We start from the raw sequence: 23,541 nt of genomic DNA on the forward strand, positions 1-23,541 counted from the left end.
TTCCTCTCAGCTACTAGGCACCATCTCCTCTGTAGGCTTCAGTCACCGAAACAGGGGAACTGGCTTAGCTACTGAGGTGTTACATTGTCCAAATATTCCAGTTGCTCAAAGATTGAAATTAACACCTGTCAACACCAAAGATCTAGGAACAGATGGGACTGTTGGCAGGAAAGGTTGTAGAGAAAGAGGGATGAAGCACTATCAGAAGTATTCAACTAAGTAGCGTGACCATGTCTGCCTAACACAGAGAGGAATGCGTGAATGAAATGTGTGAGTAGGATGAATGGGTGAGTGTGCATGAGAGTGAATGGGAAACAGACACAGAAGATACTGCAAATCAAAACACATCTGTGGATTTTCACAGTTCAGTTGCCTGCTTTTCAAAAAAATCCTTGATGTTTTGTCGATGTCTGCACACTTTTAAATTATATACCTGTGATGTGGCGACTAACATATGGACAACGAATGTGGATTTTGCAAGCCCTTGTGGTTGCAAATATACTTCAAGGCTGGAAGTATAAACACCCAGTATCCATTACTCAATGGTCTGAAGATCTTACCGCCCTTTCTATATTTGAACATATATCTTATAGTCTTCAAACTCATTTTGGATATCTGTTTGGACATATGGACTGCTTGCATTAATATATATGTTTAAATTAGGATTGATGGATTACTCTTATTGTTAATGTCAGCTGACATTTCTTTCTTTCTTTCCCCTTTCTGTTATATTTAAATATATATATAAATAACTAGCTCTGGTTTCCCTCAATGACAAGAAAAAAATAAAATACTGCTGGAAAGCTAATGTTGAGATTTACTCAGTTTTCAAGCAAGAATCACATCTTGCATGCAGCAAGACTGTAACATGAGTCTGTGATCTATTGAAAGCCTAGTTCTCACGGGAAGCAGATGAGGTCAATCTTTTCTTGACTGTTCCACATCAGGCTCCATATGACTACATAATAAAAGTAATGATGATGATAGGTCTGCATGTAGAAAATGATTATGTCAGTAAAAAAATTGCCAAGTTAGAAGTCTTCTTCCTCATATCTAGATTTCCATGTGCAAAGAGAGCAGAGGCAGGGGGGATGTATGGAAATGTTTTCAATCAAGTGAACCTCCACCTGTCTGAAATGATATAGGTTTCCCATTCAATAACTGGGGCTTGATTTGTGGGGCATTTGGCATCTAAATATAAATGATCATCGTACAAAGTTTATGTGTGTGGCTTGTCATCATCATATTGCCCAGTATTTATACAACATTCCGAGGATTCAAAGCACATCATGTACATTGGTTGTGTTCAGATGCCATGACAAACCAAGATCATTTGTGATGAGTACAAGCCTAGCTAGCCTTTCCCAGGTTCATGTGCTCCTCTCTTCCCCTTTGGTGTGGCCACGAGGAGTTCACTTAACCACAGTTAAACATTACTTCTGAATTCTACACTACGGTTAATCCCAGTTATGATCTTTTGTAAGAAGCCAGCTTCATTAATCAAGGTTTGAAGCTCGCTTGCTTCAAACAAGACACGCTTAAGACTGGCCAACAGTTTGGACAAGTCAAAGTTATTCAAAAGCTGAAGTGAAAGCTTCTAAACACCTCCTTGTGGCCATCCTAAAGGAGGATGGGCAGCAGGTGCGCCTAGGATGGGGGAACGTAAGCTTATTCCCATCATGAAAAGCATGGTTTGTTGTGATGCCTGAATGCAGCCATGATGTTGTAATCCTTTGCCAGACCTTAGCTAAGCTTGGAGACAGGCTACTGCTGAATGTCTGGTTCTGGCAGAATCAGAGCAAGGTCCAAAGGGCCAGAGGCAGATGATATAGATGAGGATAAGCTGGTGGTCAGGATCTAGGGCAGAAAATGGTCAAAAGCAGGGTCAGCCTTGAATGCATCAGGGTGAAGGGATTTCTGCTTCATCTGGTCCTTTGAGGGAGGAGTAAATGGATGAAGCTTGGTGTCTGAATGGTGCAGAGAGACATTTTAAAGCCTTTCTTGCCCCATGCAGTGGGTAGTGCCATTTGGGCTCCACTTCAGGCAGCTAAATATCTTGGCCCTGCACCGATCCAAAGCACCAGAGGAAGAGCATCAGAAGTTGCTTTATATGGCCTCAGACATTTGTCCATCTACTTCAGCATTGTCTACATTAACTTGCAAGCAACTCTCCAGGGTTTCAAATAAGGGTCTCTCTCCCAACCTTTTTGGAGAAGCTGGCGATGGAACCTGGGATCTTTTGTATGCACTCGGAAATGTCACCTGGTCCACAATGCAGCTGCCAGATTACTGGCTGGGGTTCCCTTTAGAACTCATAGAACCCCATGTTTTAAAACAGCTGCATTGGTTACCAGTTCATTTCTGGGCCCGATTCAAGGTGCTCATGTTAGTATTTGGTGGTGGCCCAGGAGATGGTATTCCCTGGGACAGCCCCTAAATGGTGGAACTTCCTCCCCACCATAGTGCATCTGGCAATTTCACTGTACATTTTTTGACGAATGCTGGAGATGCACTCTTGACCCTGGCCTTTGATACCTGAGATGCATAATTTTAGGATGCACCCTATTTTCTCTGATATTCTGATATTATGTCGTTTTTAACTGTTTTCAAGTATTTAAAAACCACTGTAACCCGTCCTGAGACCTTTGGGTGAAGGGTGGACAATACATTTAAATTATAAACAAATAAATAATGCAAAACATGTGCTGTACCACCAAGCCATACCTACAGACGGCTTGGTTGAAGACAGCCAGAAGAGTTGTATTCCAGAGCAAGCGGATGAGGCCTGAAGGGGCCTGAAGCAGAAAAGATGATTGAAGATGGGCTGGTGGTTGGTTTCCAGAGCAACAAGGCAGTCTTTGAGGCTACTCAGTTGGACATGTTGCTCAGAATAAGGAACCAGACCTAGGCCAACAGTTCTACAGACCTCTTCTGGTAGACCTGATGAGCCGCATCGCCTCTCTGGCCATTACAAGAGTGGCACTACAGCAAAGATCAGCCCAGTATCTCTTTTACTCTGAGGTAGTGCAGGGAGTAAGGTGACTCAGCCCTGTTGTCGGAGCCCCTGGTTTGATTTCCCCAACATCTCTCATCCTTACAGCGACCCGAAAAGATCCATCTGTGTTATTATACCCATGGAGAAGAGGGGCTGAGCCTGAGAAAGAGTGGGATGTGGATTTCAAGCCAGCTAGCAACTTGATGGCAGAGACAAAATTTGAACCAGGGACCTGCTGATCAGCAGCAGCATCTTCTATCTGCCACGCTATACTGGCTCAAGATCCCCATCCTCACCCCAAAAAGCTTAGCATACATTGTTCCTCTGGCTGAAAAATGACACTGATTTCACATTTCAAACAAGTGTCTTATTAGAACTCATTTCAAAGTCACGCAGGCTTTGCTCCGTCATCCCTTCATGCAGCACACGGACTGTCAATGCCACTCCTAGCTTGACTGTCAGAATGTAAAAGAGATGACCCAGCGAGGCAGAGATTACTAACATTGATTGAAATGAAATCAAATACCATAGACCCTGTGTAAATCATGGACTAGATTTATAGTTACAGTAACTGCATCATTACACCTAAGCATCGAGGACATCACGTGCGCGACTGTTGACTCAATAAGAAATATTGATCGACAACTTTGCCAACACCTGTGATCTCAATAAATTCCAGACAGTGCCATTTTTCAGATCTAGCATCTGCCCATGTTTGCAATCCGCCGTGCTTATACATTGGAAGGAAATTCATCCAATGAAGATTTGGACTCATGTCTACACCTCATATTTCAATTAGGATTGCAGAGGTGTTTCTTGCACAGCGAGAATAAGTTCTGGGGAAAGCAAGAGGGAAATGAAATTAGGGGAAGGGCCATAGCTCAGTGGTAGAGCATCTGTTTTTCATGCAGGAGGTCCCTGGTTCAATCCCCATGTCTCCAGGTAGGACTGGGAGAGACTCCCTGCTGAAACCATGGAGCATCACAAGCAGTCAGTGTAGATAATATATGGGACATGGACAGTGTGGATGGACCAAAGGTCTAACTCAGTATAAGGCAGCTCCCTTTAAAGGGAAGAGCTGTTGCTCAGGGGTAGAGCATCTGCTTTGAGTGATGGAGGTCCTGGTTTCAATCCCCAGGATCTCCAGCTTGGGCTGGGAATGTCCCTGCCTGAAATCCTGGAGAGCTGCTGCCAGTAAAATATAGACAACACTGAGCTAGATGGATCTCAGTGGTCTGACACATCTTCCTATATTCCTATTATAGTATTATGGCCAGCTTGTGAACTACCCAGAAGCAAATGGTAAGGTTTTGTTTTGTTCTGTTCTTGTTCTTCTGAAACAGAATGCTAGATTTGATGGACCTTTGGTCTGATCAAGCAAGGAACCTCTGATTCGGCAAGCTTCTCATGTTCCTTATTTCTTCCCGCCCTACCCCCATGTTTTGTTTATTTGTGTCTATAAATCACAAACTGTGTCACTGAAAAGATTTCTCTTTTCTTTCAAAGAGAAATAGAAAAGACGCAGACTTGACTCTTCTTTTTCTACTTTATTCACATTAAGCCCGAGAGTCTTTGATCATGACACTTTTTCAAAAACTTACTGCTTAGAAGTTCCAGGCCAGATGCAGAGAGAGGGGGAGAAGATGGCTGCTCAGAAGGTAGCTCAGATGGAGACTGCCCTCATCTGGTCAGTTATGGAAAGGAGAGAAGAAAGCCAAGCACAGGTGGTGGTGGTGTGATTCTCTGCGCAACAAGCCTAGAGCTGTACATCAGTGCTGCTATTGCCTCTGCTACTGTATTTTCTATCTAGAACCTGGAATATAGTTGGGTGTAAAAGAGCTTGTTGAGAATTAGCACAGCATGCCAGTATAATGCTGGTATTATACTGGTGATAATGACCCCAATATCTTTTCTACTGGGACAAAGAATGAGGAATTTAGGGATTAGAGTATCTATCTATCTATCTATCTATCTATCTATCTATCTATCTATCTATCTATCTATCTATCTATCTATCTATCTATCTATCTATCTATCTATCTGTCTGTCTGTCTGTCTGTCTGTCTGTCTGTCTGTCTGTCTCTCTCTCTCTGTGTGTGTTTATAACCCATCCTTCACCATGCAGTCTGAGGGCAGGTTGCATATAGTTCAATCCAATTAAACCATGCAGAATATCAGGAGAGGAGAGCCTTTTTCAGCCTGAGGGCCACACTCCCTTCTGGGCAACCTTCTGGGGGCCACATGCCACTAGTGGGCGGGGCCAGAGGTAAATATGGGCAGAGCAAGGAATTAAAATGTTAGCTATGTATTGCTTAATTTCTACACACACTGTCATGCCCCTCTCTGTCCTCCATCAGGGCAAGCAAGATGTAGTATCAGCACTCAGGGATACATGCCAGCCAGATAAAAATGCTCAAAGGGGACATAGAGCTGGGAAAGTGGGTGGTGTAGCCTCTGAAGAAGAGATGTATCTGGGGAGGATGTGGCTGGTGAGAGTCCCAAGGGCCAGAGGCCTTGAGGGGCAAATTCAGCCCCCTGGAACTCGGGTTCCTCACCTGGGCATGGGAGGGATATTCTGATGTCATATTCCACCCCCAAAGGCCTGTACAAAAAGCTGTTTTGACCTGATGTTGAAAATCATACAGTGACAAGCCAGATGCACTTTGGAGGGAAGGACATTCCATAACTTGGGGGGCCCACAGAAAAGGCCCTGTCATGCTCCACCACTCTACAAATTCCACAGGGCAGTAGAACTGCCGGCATGGGCTTCCCCTGCATATCCCAAAACCCAAACAGGTCTACACTGGAAGAGATGATCCTTCAGATATTTGCACAGAGCCTCAGCATGGCTCATAATCCAGATCAAGTAAGAAATATTCCCAATACAGGTCTCACTTATTAATATGTCTAGAATGGGAGTGAGCAAAGGCTGCAACAGTTAGCCAGTTCATCCGTTAATGGACTGCAAACATTTTGATCCAGTCAAAGGGTGGCCCAGTTTATTGGGCAGCATTGCCAATAAAAACTGCAGATGGCAAGCACCAGTTTAAAAAGAGGTATTGCTCCCCCACATAAGACGAGATGTTTCCTCTCATTTTTCTAAGCCGGTGTCTGGCCTACTATCACACACACAGAGAGAGAGAGGTTAAAAGATGATCAGACAAATTAATGGAGGGTTAGGGTTATCAGCGGCTATTAACGAGGATGGCTTTGTTCTACCTCTACTGTCAGAGGCAATATGCTTCTGGATACCAGTTGCTGGAAACCACAGGAGGGGAGAGAACTGTTGCGTTCAGGTTCTTCTTGTGGGCTTTCCATAGTTGGCCACTATGAGAACAGACACAGAGTGGTAGACTAGATGGGTCCTTGGCCTCATCCACCAGGGGGCTTCTGATGTTTGTTTTGTTAATCATCACCATCATCACAATTTAAAATGAAGAACATACGCCTTTTGCTTCAGAACAATTGTTTACTCATATGCAAATTCAATCAATTTGTTCATTGACTTACAGCATAATCCTAACCATATCTACTCAGCAATCATTTCTATCGAGTTCAATGGAGCTTACTCCCAGGTAAAGTGGGTTTAGGATTGCAGCCTACATTGACACAAAGTCCTTGATTAAATCAATTAAAGCTCTTACAATCAATTTGCTAGGGTTTCCTTAATGAAATGGAACTCCTAAACTCAGAGTTGCCACTGAATTATTCTGGAAACAAAATCTGAGGTGAATTCAGAATTTCAAGCGAGGCAAGAAGTGTTTTGATACGGCTAGTAACATTTGTCAGGGTGAAGGGATTCCAATAACTTGGGCTACAACCCAATTCATTGTAAGACCATAACTCTTAAAAATATCTATTCATGAGAGTTTTTCTGAGAGTTTCCAGCAAACCTGACCTGAAATGAAATCTGAAGTGGCTTTTTTTTTGAGGTTCCTTTTCAGGTGAAATGCCTGATAAATTTCTAGTGAAGCTAAAAAGGCTAGCAAAATGTCTCTGAGAGGGTTTGCACATCTTTCATTTTAAGTCAAACTTCTCCCCCCCCCCCCCAGATTCTGCAGACTGTTGGCTCTCACCTTGATCTAATCTTACCTCCATCTATAGGCTGAAAAAGAGCTGCCTCTGTCTTTGAAGATTGATGCCCTTGTACTCCACAATTACTTTATGATCTAGACTCCCTAACAAAAGTCCCTTGATTTATCTCTGCTGCGGTGATGATCCTCACTCTGTACCATAACCACAAAGGTCATGAGAAGGGAAATATTTCTGCCAGCTCATACAGCACTTGGCCACCAACACCTCTTAATTTGCTGCACTGCCAGAAAGCAGAGAGTGGGGTCAGGAGAGTCCATGATGTGATATATAAGAACCCTCCTAGAACTTCTGAAAAGAAGTAAGCTCTTGATAGTAGGAGGATATTAATGGGAGAAGACCTTGGGGGCAAGAATGACCATCAAGACAAACCTTAGAGCAGGGATGAGGAACCTATGACCCTCCAGATGTTGCTGGACTCCAAATCCCATCAGCTCCAGCCAGCATGGCCCGGTGATCTGGGATGACTGTTTGCAGGCTTCCCATTGGCAACTGGTTGGCCACTGTTAGAACAGGATGCTGGACTAGGTGGGCCACTGGCCTGATTCAGCAGGGCTCTTCTTAGGTTCTTATGACCCATGAAAGGATAAACTAGGGTGGTGGAAGCTGACAGCCCTCTGGATTGGTTGTAAGGTGGGGGGACTGGCTGAGGGCAGAGTGAAATTGGTGGCGCAGTACCCTATTGACCCTAATGGACCACCCTCCATTAGGGATGGGTGAGAATTTTGATGTAGTTCACATTTCAAACCAAATTGTTCAATTTTGCACTTTACAAAACAATATGAGAACCAAAATACAGCCACCCTTCAAAACTTGCACTTATTCAAATTTTGCAATGCAGTTCGCCAACCAAATAACGCTTACAAAACTGCATACACTAGGGGAAATTGTGTATAAAAATGAATATATGAGGGAAAATAACATGCAAAACTGCATTATATAACAAGAAATGGCTTGCAAAAATGTGTATATTAGTCAAAACTGTCCAACAAAAATGTGTTTATTAGGGGAAATTCTCACCACAATGCTGGAGAATTTTCATAAGGAAAATCATAATTGGTGCAGAAATGTGGAATTGAATTTAAGACTGGGGAAAAATGAGAAACTAAGAATACTGAAAGTGACAGATCTTTCCATCCCTAGCCACCACTCAGATAATATGAATCCTGACCAATCAAACAATGCTATCTGCTGCCTACATATCCCAGAAGCTGAAGTTGTGCCCTGCTATTTTCCTTCTGTGCCTGGAAGACACAAGTCATGCCTCTTTCCCAAGTATTCCATGGTCTTTAACAGTTTTTAGTTATGATACCTGGGCCCAAACTCATTGCAGGGAGCTACATCCTGACTACGATGTAACAAGGTCCTGGAGTAAATACAATCCAGTGTAATTTATTCTTCTTTTCCTCTGATGAAAAAAAAGAAAAAGCATCATCTTTCTGATTGACATGGTACGGCTGACGTGTCCCTCCCCAGAAGCCCAACATTCCAACGGTGAGCAAGCCACCTCTTTGTGTTGTCATGAATGAAGCCCTCGGGATCCGTGGGGATGAAAGGAGCTATATAAATCTCAGTTATGGCTATTATTGCTTTCTTCTGCATTTATCCACAGAATAAATGGCTTTGTACGTTGATTTTTTTTTCCCAGACTGCTTTTCATTATTTATCAAACAAAGCTACCTGTGACTACCTGGCTATTACTTACCCCCAAATTTAATTTGGTGGCTAATGCAACCTGGCATCCTGTGAAGTTGAGATGGTATAATCAACCTAAGGAGACTTATATTTACTAAGTAGGAGCCAAGGGGCTTCTACATTTGCATAGGAGTTGCGAAATATTTAAGCTCCAAGGGACATTTGTAAGATCATCGGAGCTCATCTACATCATTGGTGGGTAGGGACTCACCGCTGGGTTGCAGCCTAAACTAAGGTGATTTACAGCACTACTACCACAATACAAATGTAGAGTGAAAAGAAAAATATGGTCTCCACATGCATGTTTTGGCTAAGGGTGAGTCCAAGATCTAAAAAGGTTGAAGACTACCAATCTACATTCATGAACATCAGAAGAGCTTTCTCATGAGGCCTAAGGCCCATCTAGTCCAACATCCTGTTCTCTCAATAGATGCCTACAGGAATCCTACAAGCAGGAGCTGAGTGCAACAGCGCTTTACCCGCTTGTGATTCCAAGCAACCATCTGTGGTTTCTTAGGACATAAGAAGAGCCCTTCTGAATCAGGCCAAAGAAGGCTCTATGTAGCTCTCATAGGAATGAATGTCATAATCTGTTGATGTATCCGTTGTATAAAAAAGTACTTCCTTTCCTACCAATTGAGTCTTTGAGTTTATTTGAAGGGTATTTCAGCAAGGAACGGTTCCTCTACCTTGTTTAGAAAAAGTGCACTTGGCAATTTTCCTGTTCACAAATAGGAGCTATGAAATTATGCAAGGGTTTGACTGGAAGGGCTGTAGCTCAATGGCAGAGCTTCTGCTTCACATGCAGAAGGTCCCAGTTCAATCGTCAGCATCTCCAGGTAGAGCTTAGAGTGTCTTCTGCCTGAAATCCTGGAGGGCTGGCACCAGGCAGTGTAGACATCATGGAGTTTGAAAGGCCAGTGTTGGTATAATGCAGCTTCTTATGTTCTTGATGTCACTCTGCCCACTCAAGCAGGCCACTTGCATGAGCAGTAACTTTCAAGAGAATTGTCTACCAGATGCTGGAAACTACAGGAGAGAAAAGTGCTCTTGTGCTCAGGTCCTGCTTGTGGGCTTCCCATAGGCATCTAGTTGGCCACAATAAGAACATGATGCTATACTAGATGGGCCACTGGCCTGATCCAGCAGACTGTTCTTATGTTCTTCTGTCCACACTGTCATAGGCACCTGATGTTAGGCTAGGGATGGATAAATCAGTCTATTTCTGTCCTCTGTCACTTTCATATGTGCCAACTCATACTCTGACCCATCCCTTTTTTAAAAAAGTCCATGTGCAAATTCACACTTAAATATCTATTTATTTATTTATTTCAAAATATACATTTGTAAATATGTTTTGTTTCAAATGTTGCATTTTTAATATTTGTTTTAGCTGAGAACTTCCTTGGAACTTTCAGGAAGTATAAAAGCTGGTGGATATCTCAAGGTGCAATCCAAACCCACTTTGCACAGACTGGAAGGGGTTTGGATTGGGAGGAAATACTCCTTCCACCTCTATCAGCCACGACTGGCCTCCACTCATACAGTGATGTCAGCATCACTCTGCCAGTGCAGAGCTTCCCCTTCCATCTGCAAAATGGGTGGGTGGAAGTGCTATTGGTGGGTTCAACACCAGAGCCAACAGAAAGCAATCAGCAGGGCATTTCAGGGGTGAGAAGTGGAAGGGTGTGCCAGCCTGAGATCTACTGGATCCATGCCAGATTGCAACACCAGCTCCAGGCTCCACCTTCCACTCTGGCTGGTGTGCTCAGCTAGGCTGCGGATGCAGCAGTAGCTCTGCCACTCCATTAAACCCCACCAGGCAGCAGCCAGAGTTAGAACTGCATCCTAAGAGTTGGATTCAGCTAAATACTACTTAGGGTTGTTGTTGTTATATGTTATATGCCTTCAAGTCGACCACAACTTATGGTGACCCTATGAATCCTTTGGATGTATTCATAGAGTTTTCATGGTAAGAGGTATTCAGAGGTGGTTTACCATTGCCTTCCTCTAAGCCTATGGCACCCGGTATTCCTAGGCAGTCTCCCATCCAAATGCTAACCAGGCCTGACCCTGCTTAGCTTCTGAGATTAGACAAGATCAGGCTTGTTCAGGGGTAGTATGGCCATAGGCCCTACTTATGGTAGACCCACTAAAATTAAGAAACCTAAGTTAGTTGTGTATATTAACTTCAATGGGTCTACTCTGAGTATGATTAGCATTGAATATTACCCTAAATTCTAATCTGCATATTCACCCAGGAGGTGCCAATCAGGTCAGTTCATATCAGAATTAAGAGAGATCAAATTCCACAAACTTTCTTATGTCATGCACAGCTTAAAAATCATCACAGATGTGATTGTCCATCATCAACCCTGGACAGCATCAAGAAAAGAGCTGTGAAAAGAAGTAGCAGGAGGGGAAATGGCTTCTTTTGCTCTGCCTAGTCCTATCAAGGTCGACTCTGGTAGGATTCCCTAATGGGATCAGATTACCAAGTGGTCAACAGGTGGTTTCTGCCAGACCGTGGGTAGTCATCCTTTCCCAATAGTCATGTACTTAAATACAAAGCATGTGTGCCTTGCACCTAATGAGAACCAAGCATGTGTTTTTAAACTGCTGCTCCTGGGGTTTCAAAAGCAGTTTCTTAGGCAGCACAAAGAGCTACTGTTTGGGAATCATTAGATTGAATCAGATAACCTGTACAAAATCAATCACCTGATTGTCTAGATACTAGCCAGAATTTGTTCTTTATGCCCCCAATTTCTCTCATTCATTTTATAATATAATTTGTTCTGAGTACATGAGTCATGGACTGTTGCTCTGATCCTTAGGTATAAAATTATTCGCCTTTTTTTTTCACAAAGGTGTTTGACTATGCTGCAAAATGCCTCCACCTTTTTAACCTTTTTTTTGTATTCCTTGCAAAAATCACTTATGCATGTAAATTGCTGTCACTTGCCCTTAGTGATGTCATGCAGTCATATCTCTTTGGCTAAGTAGTGTCTTCCACTGTGTGGAAAAACAGTATATGTATAGTTCATTTCCTACATGATCCCTGATGGTTGGGATTACCCATGCCACAGTTCTAAGAAGGAAGAAGCAGAAGCAGACAGGGGAAAGAGGATTTTTGAAAAGCTGAATATTAGCACAGTATATGTAACCCTCCGAGGGGGGGGGGAGGAAATCCACTCCATTGAAATAGCTAGTATCAATCCGAAAATCTAAAGTGAAGAATATTTATCACAGTCCAAGGTTTAAAGCTAGAAATATCTCGGAGTTGTATATAGCTTCCACTGAGGTGATATACAACCATTTCCTGAATGTTGGTGCATTTATTTTTCATGGCTCCCTTGCTAGGGTCATCAACCTTCCCAAACTGTCCTGTGTGCTCTCCAGAAATTAAAGATTAATCACCTGGATAGTACTGCTGATGGCAACTGGGGAGAATAATTGTAGGAAGTTCTCTGAATGAATACTGAATGCTAAAGCAGATTTATCTTGTTATTAGTCTCTCATTAGTTTCATGCATTCCTAGAGACCCTATAAGCCTGTAATTATAGTTTATAATCTCAAGTGTACACTGGTATTTTTTCTTCTTTTCACCTGGGGCACAGTTCTGGGAAATTACTCATTCCACAGAAAGCACCAAGTAAGGCTACACAATCTTTGAAAGTACGGCTGAGCCAATGTTATTGACTTTTCGTATGGGGGCATTTTCAGGGTAGGGACGAAGGAACGGATCGTGTTTCACTCCACCTGTCTTCATCACATGCAGCCCAGTTTCTGTTCTGCTGCAGTTCATCTTCTGTCAAAAACAAAGTTATTCGTCTCACTGCCTGCTGTGGTGAAATTACGTAACATATGTAATTAACTAAATAAATCATGTTGCCATTACATTGCTTCACCACATTCCTTTCATTGCAAAAGAAATGCAATGCAAATAGTGAGGGAGATGCGGACTGAATGCAACAAGCAACAACGAATAAAGATTGTATTCACTGAACTGGTTTCCGTTCTGGACATGGGACGAATAAGCGAATATCGGCAATTTCTACTCCCGTTTCTACTCCCGTTTCATCAGAATTCTCTGACATCTCTATCTCAGAAATCATGCCTGAAAATTGGTGAGGAGAAGGAGAATTTTCATGAAATTTGGTGGACTGAGGTTGGTAGTATCCTTCATTGGATAAGGTGCCAGAGGGTTTTCCTTGTTTTATCTTCTTCCTTTTAAAAAGGCTTTTAAAAATGTTTAAAGGAACTTAACACATGCTGGGCATCTTCTCTCATTTCCTGGCTGGCTGTGCTTCCTGAAATATAGAGGCAGGGAACCTTTTTCAGTCTGAAGGCCACATTCCCTTCTGTGCAACCATTTGAGACCTACATACCAGTGGTGGTTGGAGCTGGGGCAAAAGTGGATGGAACAATGAATGTAAATTATACCTTTTGACTACGACCTGGGAGACCAGGGTTCGAATCCCCACACAGCCATGAAGCTCACTGGGTGACCTTGGGCCAGTCACTGCCTCTCAGCCTCAGAGGAAGGCAATGGCAACCCCCCTCTGAATACTGCTTACCATGAAAACCCTATTCATAGGGTCGCCATACATCAAAATCGACTTGAAGGCAGTCCATCTCCATTTTTTCATAGTAGCCTTGTTTCTACACACACTCACACAACCCTCTCTGTCCTCCATCTAGGCAAGCAAGAAGCACTGTCAGAATTCAGACACACAGTTCAGCCGGACAAAAATATTTAAGGAGGGTACAAAGCAAGGCTATTTGGGGGCGAGGTTGGAGAGGGGGACATGGCCTGCAGAGAGTCCTGAGGGCCAGATAGAGAGGCCTGGACAACCATATTTAGGCATCAGGCCTGAGGCCTGAAATGGGAGGCCCATGAGAGGATGTCATGATGTCATGTCCTCTTTTAAGCATTGCAGGAAGTGCTGTGCCAAGCCAGAAGTCTACAGAGGTCCTTGAGCTACAGTGGGCAGTTCAGCACTTTCAAGCTTAAAAGGAAGACAGAAAACAACCTTGGCCACCCATGTACAGATATTAAGTAAGGCAAATGCCCCACCCCAAGTATCTGAAATTCCTCCATACACATACACAAAAGTGGCCAAAAAAAAACCGGACCCGAGAAAATAACATCCAGTTTTTGGCACCTCTTTAACATAAGATTAACTTAGGAAACTGCCATATATTGAGTCACACCATTAATCCATCTAGTTTAGTATTGTCTACACTGATTGGCAGCAGCTCCTCAGAATTTCAGACAGGGATTTCTCCCAGATCTACTTTGAGATGCTGGGGATTGAAACTGGGACCTTCTGCATGCAAAGCAGAAATTTTACCATTGAGTTGCAGTCCTTCCAATTAGTGTAAATTCTACTCTGCCCTTTGTCCTACAGACCATAAATTTATTTCTTTTCTAAAAACTGTTTTGAATGAATACAGTCAACTCCACTTAGCTACACACTATTGTATAGAGAAATTGTTTTTATAGATGATGAGTACCATCTGTGTGTGGTACATGATGGGGGATGCCACATACACACTTGTGATTTGCTGTTCCCAAATCAAAACTGATGGGAAGTGTCCAGAACATGGAGCAACTTGGTCAATATCTTCATCCAATGAGGGGTGGGGAGGAGGGAAGTGGTGACTTCGGCTCACAAGCAGTTGGGGCAGGATTAAAAGAAAGGCTATGAGGATGGAATGATGACTATTTTGTGAAAACTTGTGGGCCCACATTACATGGTAGCGATTCTCCAAGGTTGCAGATGGGACATTTCCAGCCCTACCAGGTTGCAGAACCCTGGTCTACACTGACTGGCAGTGGCTCTCCACAGTTTCAGACAGGTGTCTTTCCCAGCCCCCATGCTGGGGATTGAACCTGGGACCTTCTGCATACAAAGCAGATGCTCTCCCACTGAGCTCTAGCCCTTCCCCAATGCATAGGAATAATTATCCCTACCATAGTATTGTTGCGTGCATCCCAGTCTCTGAGCACTGCAAGACTTACAGGGGTTTCTGCACTTACCTAGGATTTGGTCTCCTTGGAATCACGTTCAGCGGAGACTGTGATGTCTTTATGATATATGGTTTACTTACACATATATGCAACCTGAGTGTAAGATGGAGGGGTTCACAGCATTAACAGTCCAACAGATCTTGAATCTCCAATAGGCTTCCAGGGAGGCACCCCAAAGCCATGGCTTGGGATTCTGCCCACAGTGTGAGCCTCTCAGTGTGTCTTTCAAGCTTTCCAGATTCACCAGCCTGCCAATCCTATAACTCTACAATCACCTCTGCTGTAAATCATTGCCCTTTCCTGAATGAGGGGGGGGGGACAAATGGGATGAGATCCTAAAACAGGTAAGTATTCCTATGGGTTAGGGAAAAGGGAAGAATTTGGCATGGGGGGTGTAGGGATGGGCAATAAATTTGAATCAGTTCACATTTCAAGCCAAATCTATCAAATCCACACTTTCTGAAACAATATGAGAACCAAAACACAGCCATCCTTCGAAATTTGCACTTATTCAAAGTTTGCAGTGCAGTTCACCAGCCAATGTTTACAAAAATGCATATGCTAAGGGAAAGTGTGCATAAAAATGAAAGCATGTGAAAATAATATACAAAAATGCATTATATTATGAGAAATTGCCTGCAAAAATGTGTACTTTAGTTAAAACTGCCTAGAAAAATGTGTTTATTAGGAGAAATTCACACTAAAATGCTGGAGAATTTTCATGAGGATTTTTTCAAAGGTAATTCAGAAATTGCTGCAAATCTACTGTGGATAACTGAATTTAAGACTCGGAAAATGAGAAATGGAGAGAACCCAAACTGACAGATCTTTCCATCCCTAGGTGTGTGCTTATTTATTTATTTCTGTTTTTGCATTTATATTCCACTTTTATTTGAAAGAGCTCAAAGTAGAGCTCAAAGTATCTGACACTCTAACCGCTACACCACACTGGTGTTTAATGGCATCCACATATTGATCACATATTCATAAGATGTTGTTCCATCCTCAATACCCTGGGTTTGGGAATCCTTTCCACCTCCAATGTAGAGTACAGTTCCTGTCTGTTTATTTTTCTCATCTTAGCAATTTAGCCAATGAGTTTGATAATTACCCCTACCTGTTTTGAAATTCACTTTTCAATCTTGGCGACAGAGCTCTCTCCACAAAGTCAACAGGAGCCTGAGTCTATCAAGCATCCAAGGGAGAAGGGTTTGTTTAAGAGCCTTATCTGGACTAACCAGCTGGGGGAACACGGATGGTATCACAAACCTGTAAACCATCCTTTAACTGCAGCACTAAATTCTGTGTGACTCCAGCCCTTCTTTGTCACAGAGGTGACTAGAAATGTTTGAATAACGAAATGTCAAAGAGATCTATATCCTTCCACTTTATGGGGCCGGATCAGAGAGGCTCTGTGAAACTTGTTTGAACTTTTCCCCACACACACCTGTCACATTTGGAAACCTAAAAGACTACCAGACACAAGTAAAAACTAGTTACCTGGAGGTTTGGGTAAATGTTTTGGTGGTCCTGAAAAAGCCTTCCACTTAGTAATATTATTCTTAATATCATTATTATTTTGCACTCCCAGGAAAAATATTCACATCAATTTACAGTACCCACATTTGCTCATAATCTCATTTGCACATTTGCTCGAGCATAATGTGACATTAAATGAATCTTGTATTTACAGGCAGGGTTGTTGTATATTTAAAATGCAAATTGCATCATATTGGGCCAGGGACAGGCTAATGGGGGAATCCCATGTCTTGTTTAGCCCTGGACTGCCCTCAGTGATGTTATCATTAAGCTGAAACTGATTATCTGTCTAGCATTGAGATATCATCCTGCTCACTGTTTGATCCCTGATTGGGTGGGATCAGATGTGTGATTAATTCTAGGGGGAAAAGAGGAGCACCCGGAAAATGCAATAGCACTGATCAGAATCCATAAAAGGCAATGAACATCTGTGCAATCTAAGTGTGTATGCAGTTTTTTACTTCCCCAGAAGAATTTTCCATCTCACCAAAATCACTAGTTTCTACTCAAAAATTAAAAGTTGGAGAATATTCAGCACAATTCTAATTTACTCTCCTTCCCCTGACTCAGTGTTGCCATCCCAAAATACATGTATGATTCCTTCAGCTGAGCCAAAAATGAAGCCAATAAAACTAGGTTAGGGGTATACAGAGAGCCGTCAGGCTTAGGGCGGTATATAAATGAAATTAAATAAAATAAATAAATAAAATAAATACTATCTGCAGTTATTTAGCGCTAGGGTGACCAAATGCAGTAAATGACAGGGATCCTGCACCTGTAACAGATGAAAGGCAGGCAGGCAGGCAGGCAGAGCCTGTCATTTCACAGTGCTACTGGGGAGAGATAAACTGTAGCTGCCAAAATTCACATTTCTCCACCATTATTAAAATATTGGAGCCTTTCATCCTTTGCTCTTGATTCCCCTAATGTGGTCACATTCTTACAAAAATGATGAAAACAAAACCATTCAGGCTACAGAAAAGGATCGCAGCTCAGTGGCAGAGCAACTGTCTTGCATGCGGAAGGTCCCAGGTTCAATTGCCAACTTCTCCAGGTAGGGCTCGCAAGGTCCCCTGCCTGAAACCCCCAAGAGCCGCTGCCAGTCAGCATAGACAATATTGAGTGAGATAGACCAAAGGTCTGACACAGTCTAAGGCAGCTCCCTATGTTTCCATATTTGTCTATGTCATCATTTAAAGCAGAACAATAGGTTTAAATTCATGTTCTGGTTCGCTACCACCATGCATGCAATGGCATGCAATGACCTCTTGAAAATCTTTCCTTGCTTATCAAAATTAATTTGCAGAAAAGCTGAGGCCTTGCAAGTACCTCTGCTTTGGTGGGAGAATCTGCTCATGTAAGGATTATACTGCTTCCTTTGACAATGAGTTGAGCACTTACGAAAAGGTCTGTTTTAGTTCAGGAGTTCAGCTCTTATGACTGCATCGGTGCTTGTTTTAATTGCTCGCACACTGTCAAGCACATCTTTGCAACCACAAGGACTAGAAACATGATTTAAAAAAAAAATCACAAAAGCTAAAATTATCAGCAAACTGGACTTATTACATGGCAAACAACTCGAGCTTGGTTACTACAGCTACTTCAATCCTGTGTATGCCTGTACCTTTTCATCTTCAGTGTAGTTTATTGACATTTCTCCCACCCTTCTTTTGGATAACAGGTGATGCCTTTTCCCTTTGAACATGATGGTCCACCTAAGATCTTTAAAGAAGCTATTTGGCAGCAGAGGCCTGATCTAATTATAAGCCCAAGATACAATAGCCTCCTTTTGCACTAAGTTCAATAGCATCAGAGTGTGAGGAAAATGAAAAGCTGAAGGATCTCTCAGTTAAAGAGGCACAGAACTGGTTGAATTGAATGAAGATCCTTTTGTCATCCAAAGCTTCCTGTTCTCATGGTTTTGTTATCCTGCCCTGCTGAGTGTGACATGCAGTGGGGAATGGCCACAATGAAGGAAATGGAAGCCTTTGTTAAACAAAAACAATCTATTATTAATGTTTAATGTAACCTCTTGAAGACAGGAACAATAAATAACAAAACTCCAACAAGAGAACCAGTGTGGTGTTTTTCCTGAAGTGCTGGACTAGGACCGGGGACAGCAGCGTTCAAATCCCCACTCAGCCATAAAGCTCACTGGGTGACCTTGGGTCAATCATAGTCCCTTAGCCTAACCTACCTCACAGGAATGTTGTGAGGATAAAAATGGGGAGGGGGAGGAGGAGAACCACAGATGCCATCTTGAGCACCTTGGAGGAAAGGTGGGTATAACTGTAAATAAAATAAATGTTTCTCAACTGCTTAGAGGCTTCTCACAGTCAAGCGGCATATACATTTTAATAAAATAATAAAGAAATTCAGTAAAAGGCTGGCATATCAACGAGAAGCATTGAGTGTGTATGATATCCAGCTGTGTGGAACATTTAGCATTTCCTCAGCTGCCGGAGGGGGGGGGGAATATCTACAGCACTTCATTATCATTCCTCAGAAAATTGGGGGTGGGTCGAGATAGAGCTTAATGGAACATAGGAAGCTGCTTTCCACCAAGTCAGACCATTGGTCCATCTAACTCATTATTGTCTACTCTGACTGGCAGCAGCTCTCCAGGGTTTCCGGCAAAAGCTTTCCCCAGTCCTATCTGGAGACGCCCGGGATTGAACCTGGGATCTTCTGCATGCAAGACAGATGCTCTGCCACGGAGCTATGGTCTCTGCATGTGCTTTTACAGAGAGGGATTTCAACTGGGGAAACAGGGATGTGCCTGTAACAGATGCAGGAGATTTCTATGGTAAGGCGTCTGCTGCCACTTCATTGCCATGAAAAAGATGCAAACACTGTCTACAAATTAACATGCATTGTATGGATTTGGAAAAGGTTCCTTCTTTATTACATGTGCATCATGCCTTTCCTCCCATGAGTAGTACATCTTCACAACAAATCAGGTGGTTGCCCTGGCTGAAAGACTGCATAACCTGGCAAGCTCCCATTCCATCACATGCCTGTCCAGCTATTTGGGGCAAGGGGCGCCAATGCGGTGCATGCAGACAATATTGTGCCTGGCAGTACCTACAATGCCCACAAAAGGTCTCAGGAAATGTCCCTTCAAATCAGTCCACAGAAATGGTGTTCTCTTCCTGCTCAGTTCCTGTTTCCACTGGCTCAGCCCCTCCTACACTGAACACACCCCTTTGAACATCCTCATATTTCATTGGATGCCAGGACTGGACATCTGCTCTGAACAGAAGGGAATTTGAATTTTGCTTTTGGTAAAAGCAAGGAGGAAATATCAATAAATGAAAGGAAATAGCAATAAAAATATTGTTCTTAATATTTTAGATGGAGATTAAAAAAAAGATCAATTTTCAAAAGAGTGGAAAATTGCTATATATAAATCCAATCCGCATCTATGGAGAATAAGCAAATTAATGGAAAATGCAGGACCAAGTTGAAATTGGGCAGAATTCTAGCATATCCCTACAAACCATCATGGACGGCTTTGCCTAAATGGCTTCCCAGAGGCATCCCCATCATGCACCAATTAAAAAGAGACCAGGGAAGACTTATGGTCAGGCCAGGATGTCCATCCAGCCCAGAATTATCTACCCCAGGGGTGCGCAGAAGGTAAGGATGGGGGAGAAATCTGATTCAGTTTGCATTTGAAGGTGAAGCTACCAGATCTGAATTTTCCAAAACCATGCACAAACTGAAACTTTGCCATCTTTCCAAAGTACATTTCTCTGAGTCTTGCAATGCAGTTCTTCAGCCAAGTAATGTGAACACAAATGCATATACTGGCATGAAGTATGCATAAGAAATGTGTATGTTCATTAAAATAACATGCAAAAATATATTATCAGGGAAAATTGCTTTGCATAAATGTGTACATTAGGGAAAACTGCATACAAAAATGTGTGCATTAGGAGAAATTTGCTCTAAAATGCTGATGAATTTTCATGAGGACTTTTTAAAATTAAAACAATACAAACTGATGTGGAAATAAGAACAGAAGGACATAAAAAGAGCCTGCTAGATCAGGCCAATGGCCCAGGCCTAGTCCAGCATCCTGTTCTTACAGTGGCCAACCAGTTGCCCATGGGAAACCTGCAAGCAGGACCTCTGTGCAAGAGTATGGAGAACTGAATTTGAGGGAGGAAAACATGAGAAACTAAAAGCAACCAAAATTGGCAGGTTCATCCATTCCTAGCACAAAGTAGACTGGGATATACTGGTAGATCACTGAGTGATTTGCAATAGATTGGCAAGAGTTTCTGATTAAAAATAGATTTATACTTATATAGGGAGGTCATCCCAGTATACTGTAAGGCTTCTGGTGAGCAGAGGGCAAATACATCTGTCCTTTAAGCCAACATTTTGCAGCTGACCTTACCCCTCTCCCACCACCATTATGCAGCTGACTCTTATTGATGGATATCTGGGTTCTAGTATAAGATCCAAGTTGATCCCACAAGCCTGAAGTTTGCCCATGCCCATTCCATGTCCTCTGAGTAAGACTAGTATTAAATTCCACCCCTTATCTCCCCCACCCTCTGTTGGCCAAGTTTGGCAAGTGGGTGGGGCCACCTACCTGTCAATCACCTGAGATCAAAATGACATCAGGTGCCTGTGCTGATGAGCAGGGCAGGGAGAGACTCTGGCTGCATTCAAACATGGGGTTTATTGCATAAAATGGTAGCACTTCTGTCCTGATTTCTAATATTTGTTTCACACTGCAGTACCTGTTGTGCTATGGAACTGTGGCTTTTTGACCGATACACCACCAGGCCACATTAAATTTCATTCACGTCAGCAAGCATGGTGTGACATAACAATGAAAGTCACTGGACATGTCGCTATTCCCCCACCCTTTCTGCACATGTGCACTTCTGTTCCCCCACAATTTTCCTGGTGGGAAAGAACCGTATGCCAGAATACCACCCCAAATTTTGTCACTTTACTCCCATGATTTTCTGGGTTAATGGGGTTGCAAACAGATTTTTTTTGGAAGCAATGCACACAGGGATGAGTGCTAAACTTCCAATATATTCTGCTAGATTTCCAGAAGCAGCTTTTACATCATGTGAAAGATCCAGTGAAATGTGGAAATTATCAGATAAGGAAGCACCGGGAGAACAGCATAAACTGCTGTCTGAATGCAGCCCCTGTCTGAAACCTTAGAGAACCGCTGCCAGTCGCATAGACAATACTGAGCTAGACAGATGAATAGTCTGACTTGCCATGGAGCAGCTTCCGATGCTTTGAAAAGAGATTAGCTAGCTAGAAGAACAAGCCTGTTGATTCAAAGTGAAGGAGTTGAATGAGGAGCTCGGCTGAGATCCAGCAAGGAAATGTTTACCGTCTTCACTCTGGTGTTAGCTATTGCTTTAACGGCTCTGCTAAAAGTCAAGTAGAAGTCAGTGTAATAACCAGGAGCCTATAAAGATCAGCACTCCATGAGTTTTACCTTTGCTTTAGCAGAGGACGTCTAATAATATCGGCTACATTATTGTCTGCCCTAATCTCTCTTCCTTTGGGTGCCTTGTTTGAGCAGAGATGGAAAAATGGTTGGCTTTCTTGGATATGAACAGAACAGAGAGAAGGAGAGCCGATCGGTGATCACCTTCCTATCTTAACAAGCCCAGAAAAAAGAAGGGATCAAGAGAAGTAAAACATGCAGGAAGATGTTCTGGAAGGTTAAGGAGCCATTTCTTTAAAAGTTGCTGCCAAGTGAAAGTACTCTAAGCTAAATATGGAGAACATAAGAGCATATGAAGAGTCCACTGGATCAGGCCAGAAGCCCATCTACTCCAGCACTCTGCTCTCAGAGGCCAACCAGATGCCCATGGAAGCCCACAAGTACAACATGAGTGTCCCACCTGTGATTCCCAGCAAATGGTATTCAGAGGCATCCTGCCTCCTACAGTGCAGGTAGAGCATAGCCACTGCAGCTATGTTGGTAGCCTTATCCTCCATAAATTGAAGTTCCTAATAAGAATTTCGAAGGATTACAAGACTTCCTCTGTGTTTGTATGTGTGTCTGTGTGCTACATCTGTAATAGAATTAACACTAGGTATTCATGTTCAGTGAATGTACAGTCTGTGTAACTGTGCACGGCCTTGGTCGCCTTGGTGGATGATATGAGGAGGGCATTGGATAGGGGTGAATGCACCTTCCTCGTCCTCCTGGATCTCTCAGCAGCTTTTGATACCATTGACCATGGCATCCTCCTGGACCGCCTGGAGAGGCTGGGCATTGAGGGCACTGTACTGCAGTGGTTCCGCTCCTTCCTCTCTGATAGGTACCAGAGGGTGGCACTGGGGGATGAGGCTTCAGACCCATGGCCTCTCACTTGTGGGGTGCCACAGGGTTCCATACTCTCCCCGATGCTATTTAACATCTATGTAAAGCCGCTGGGAGCTATCATCAGGAGATGTGGGCTGCAATGCCATCAGTATGTGGATGACACGCAGCTCTATCTCTCGTTTAAGTCTTCACCGGGGTTGGCTGTGGAAACCCTGTCCAAGTGCCTGGAGTCGGTGAGTGGCTGGATGGGAAGGAATAAGCTGAAGCTGAACCCTGACAAAACCGAGGTATTGTTCGTGGGAGACAAGAGAAGGTTGGGGGATGTTAACTTGGTGCTTAATGGGGTACAATTGCCTCTGAAAGACCAAGTCCACAGCCTGGGGGTCATTCTTGACTCCCAGCTGTCCATGGAGGCTTAGGTCTTGGCTGTGAGCCAGACGGCGTTGTATCAACTCCATCTAATACGAAGGCTGTGCCCCTACCTTCCAAACCATCTGCTCCCATTGGTGGTACATGCCCTGGTCTCCTCTCGCCTAGACTACTGTAATGCGCTCTACGTGGGGTTACCCTTGAAAATGGTCTGGAAGCTGCAACTGGTACAGAATGCAGCAGCTCGCCTGATTAAGGGTAGCCGCCGGCATGACCACATCACTCCAGTGCTGTCAGGGCGTCAGACGTCCAGGTGCCAGGTTGGGGGTATGAGGATTCAGAAACGGAGGAGGAGGGGCCCAGTTCGTTAGAGCGGACTGGAGAAGGAGAGGAAATTCCAGAGATAGTGTTGCATAGCAACGGAGACCTTGACGGTCTCACAGAACTGGAGTCTTCCCTCGAAGTTCCCACGCTGCCTCCTGAGCCAGAGAAAAGCGG

General features: G+C 43.3%; 1 protein-coding gene and 1 pseudogene across 3 annotated transcripts in view; both read right to left on the bottom strand.

Annotated features, from left to right (window-relative positions):
* The window catches only part of AGBL1 (AGBL carboxypeptidase 1), a 574,659-nt gene that overhangs the window by 136,413 nt on the left and 414,705 nt on the right, over positions 1-23,541 (bottom strand). The window contains exon 23 of one of the 3 annotated variants that reach the window (XM_061595217.1): positions 4,679-4,808. The exons of the other annotated variants lie outside the window; for them this stretch is intronic. Coding sequence (XP_061451201.1) covers positions 4,802-4,808 — 7 coding nt within the window. The 3' untranslated portion in view covers positions 4,679-4,801. Of the gene's footprint in view, positions 1-4,678; positions 4,809-23,541 lie in introns of those variants that run through there. 3 annotated transcript variants of the gene reach the window in all.
* On the bottom strand, positions 10,796-10,915 carry LOC133370101 (5S ribosomal RNA; annotated as a pseudogene).

This window comes from Rhineura floridana, chromosome 14 (genome assembly GCF_030035675.1).
Source record: "Rhineura floridana isolate rRhiFlo1 chromosome 14, rRhiFlo1.hap2, whole genome shotgun sequence".
NCBI lineage: Eukaryota > Metazoa > Chordata > Lepidosauria > Squamata > Rhineuridae > Rhineura > Rhineura floridana.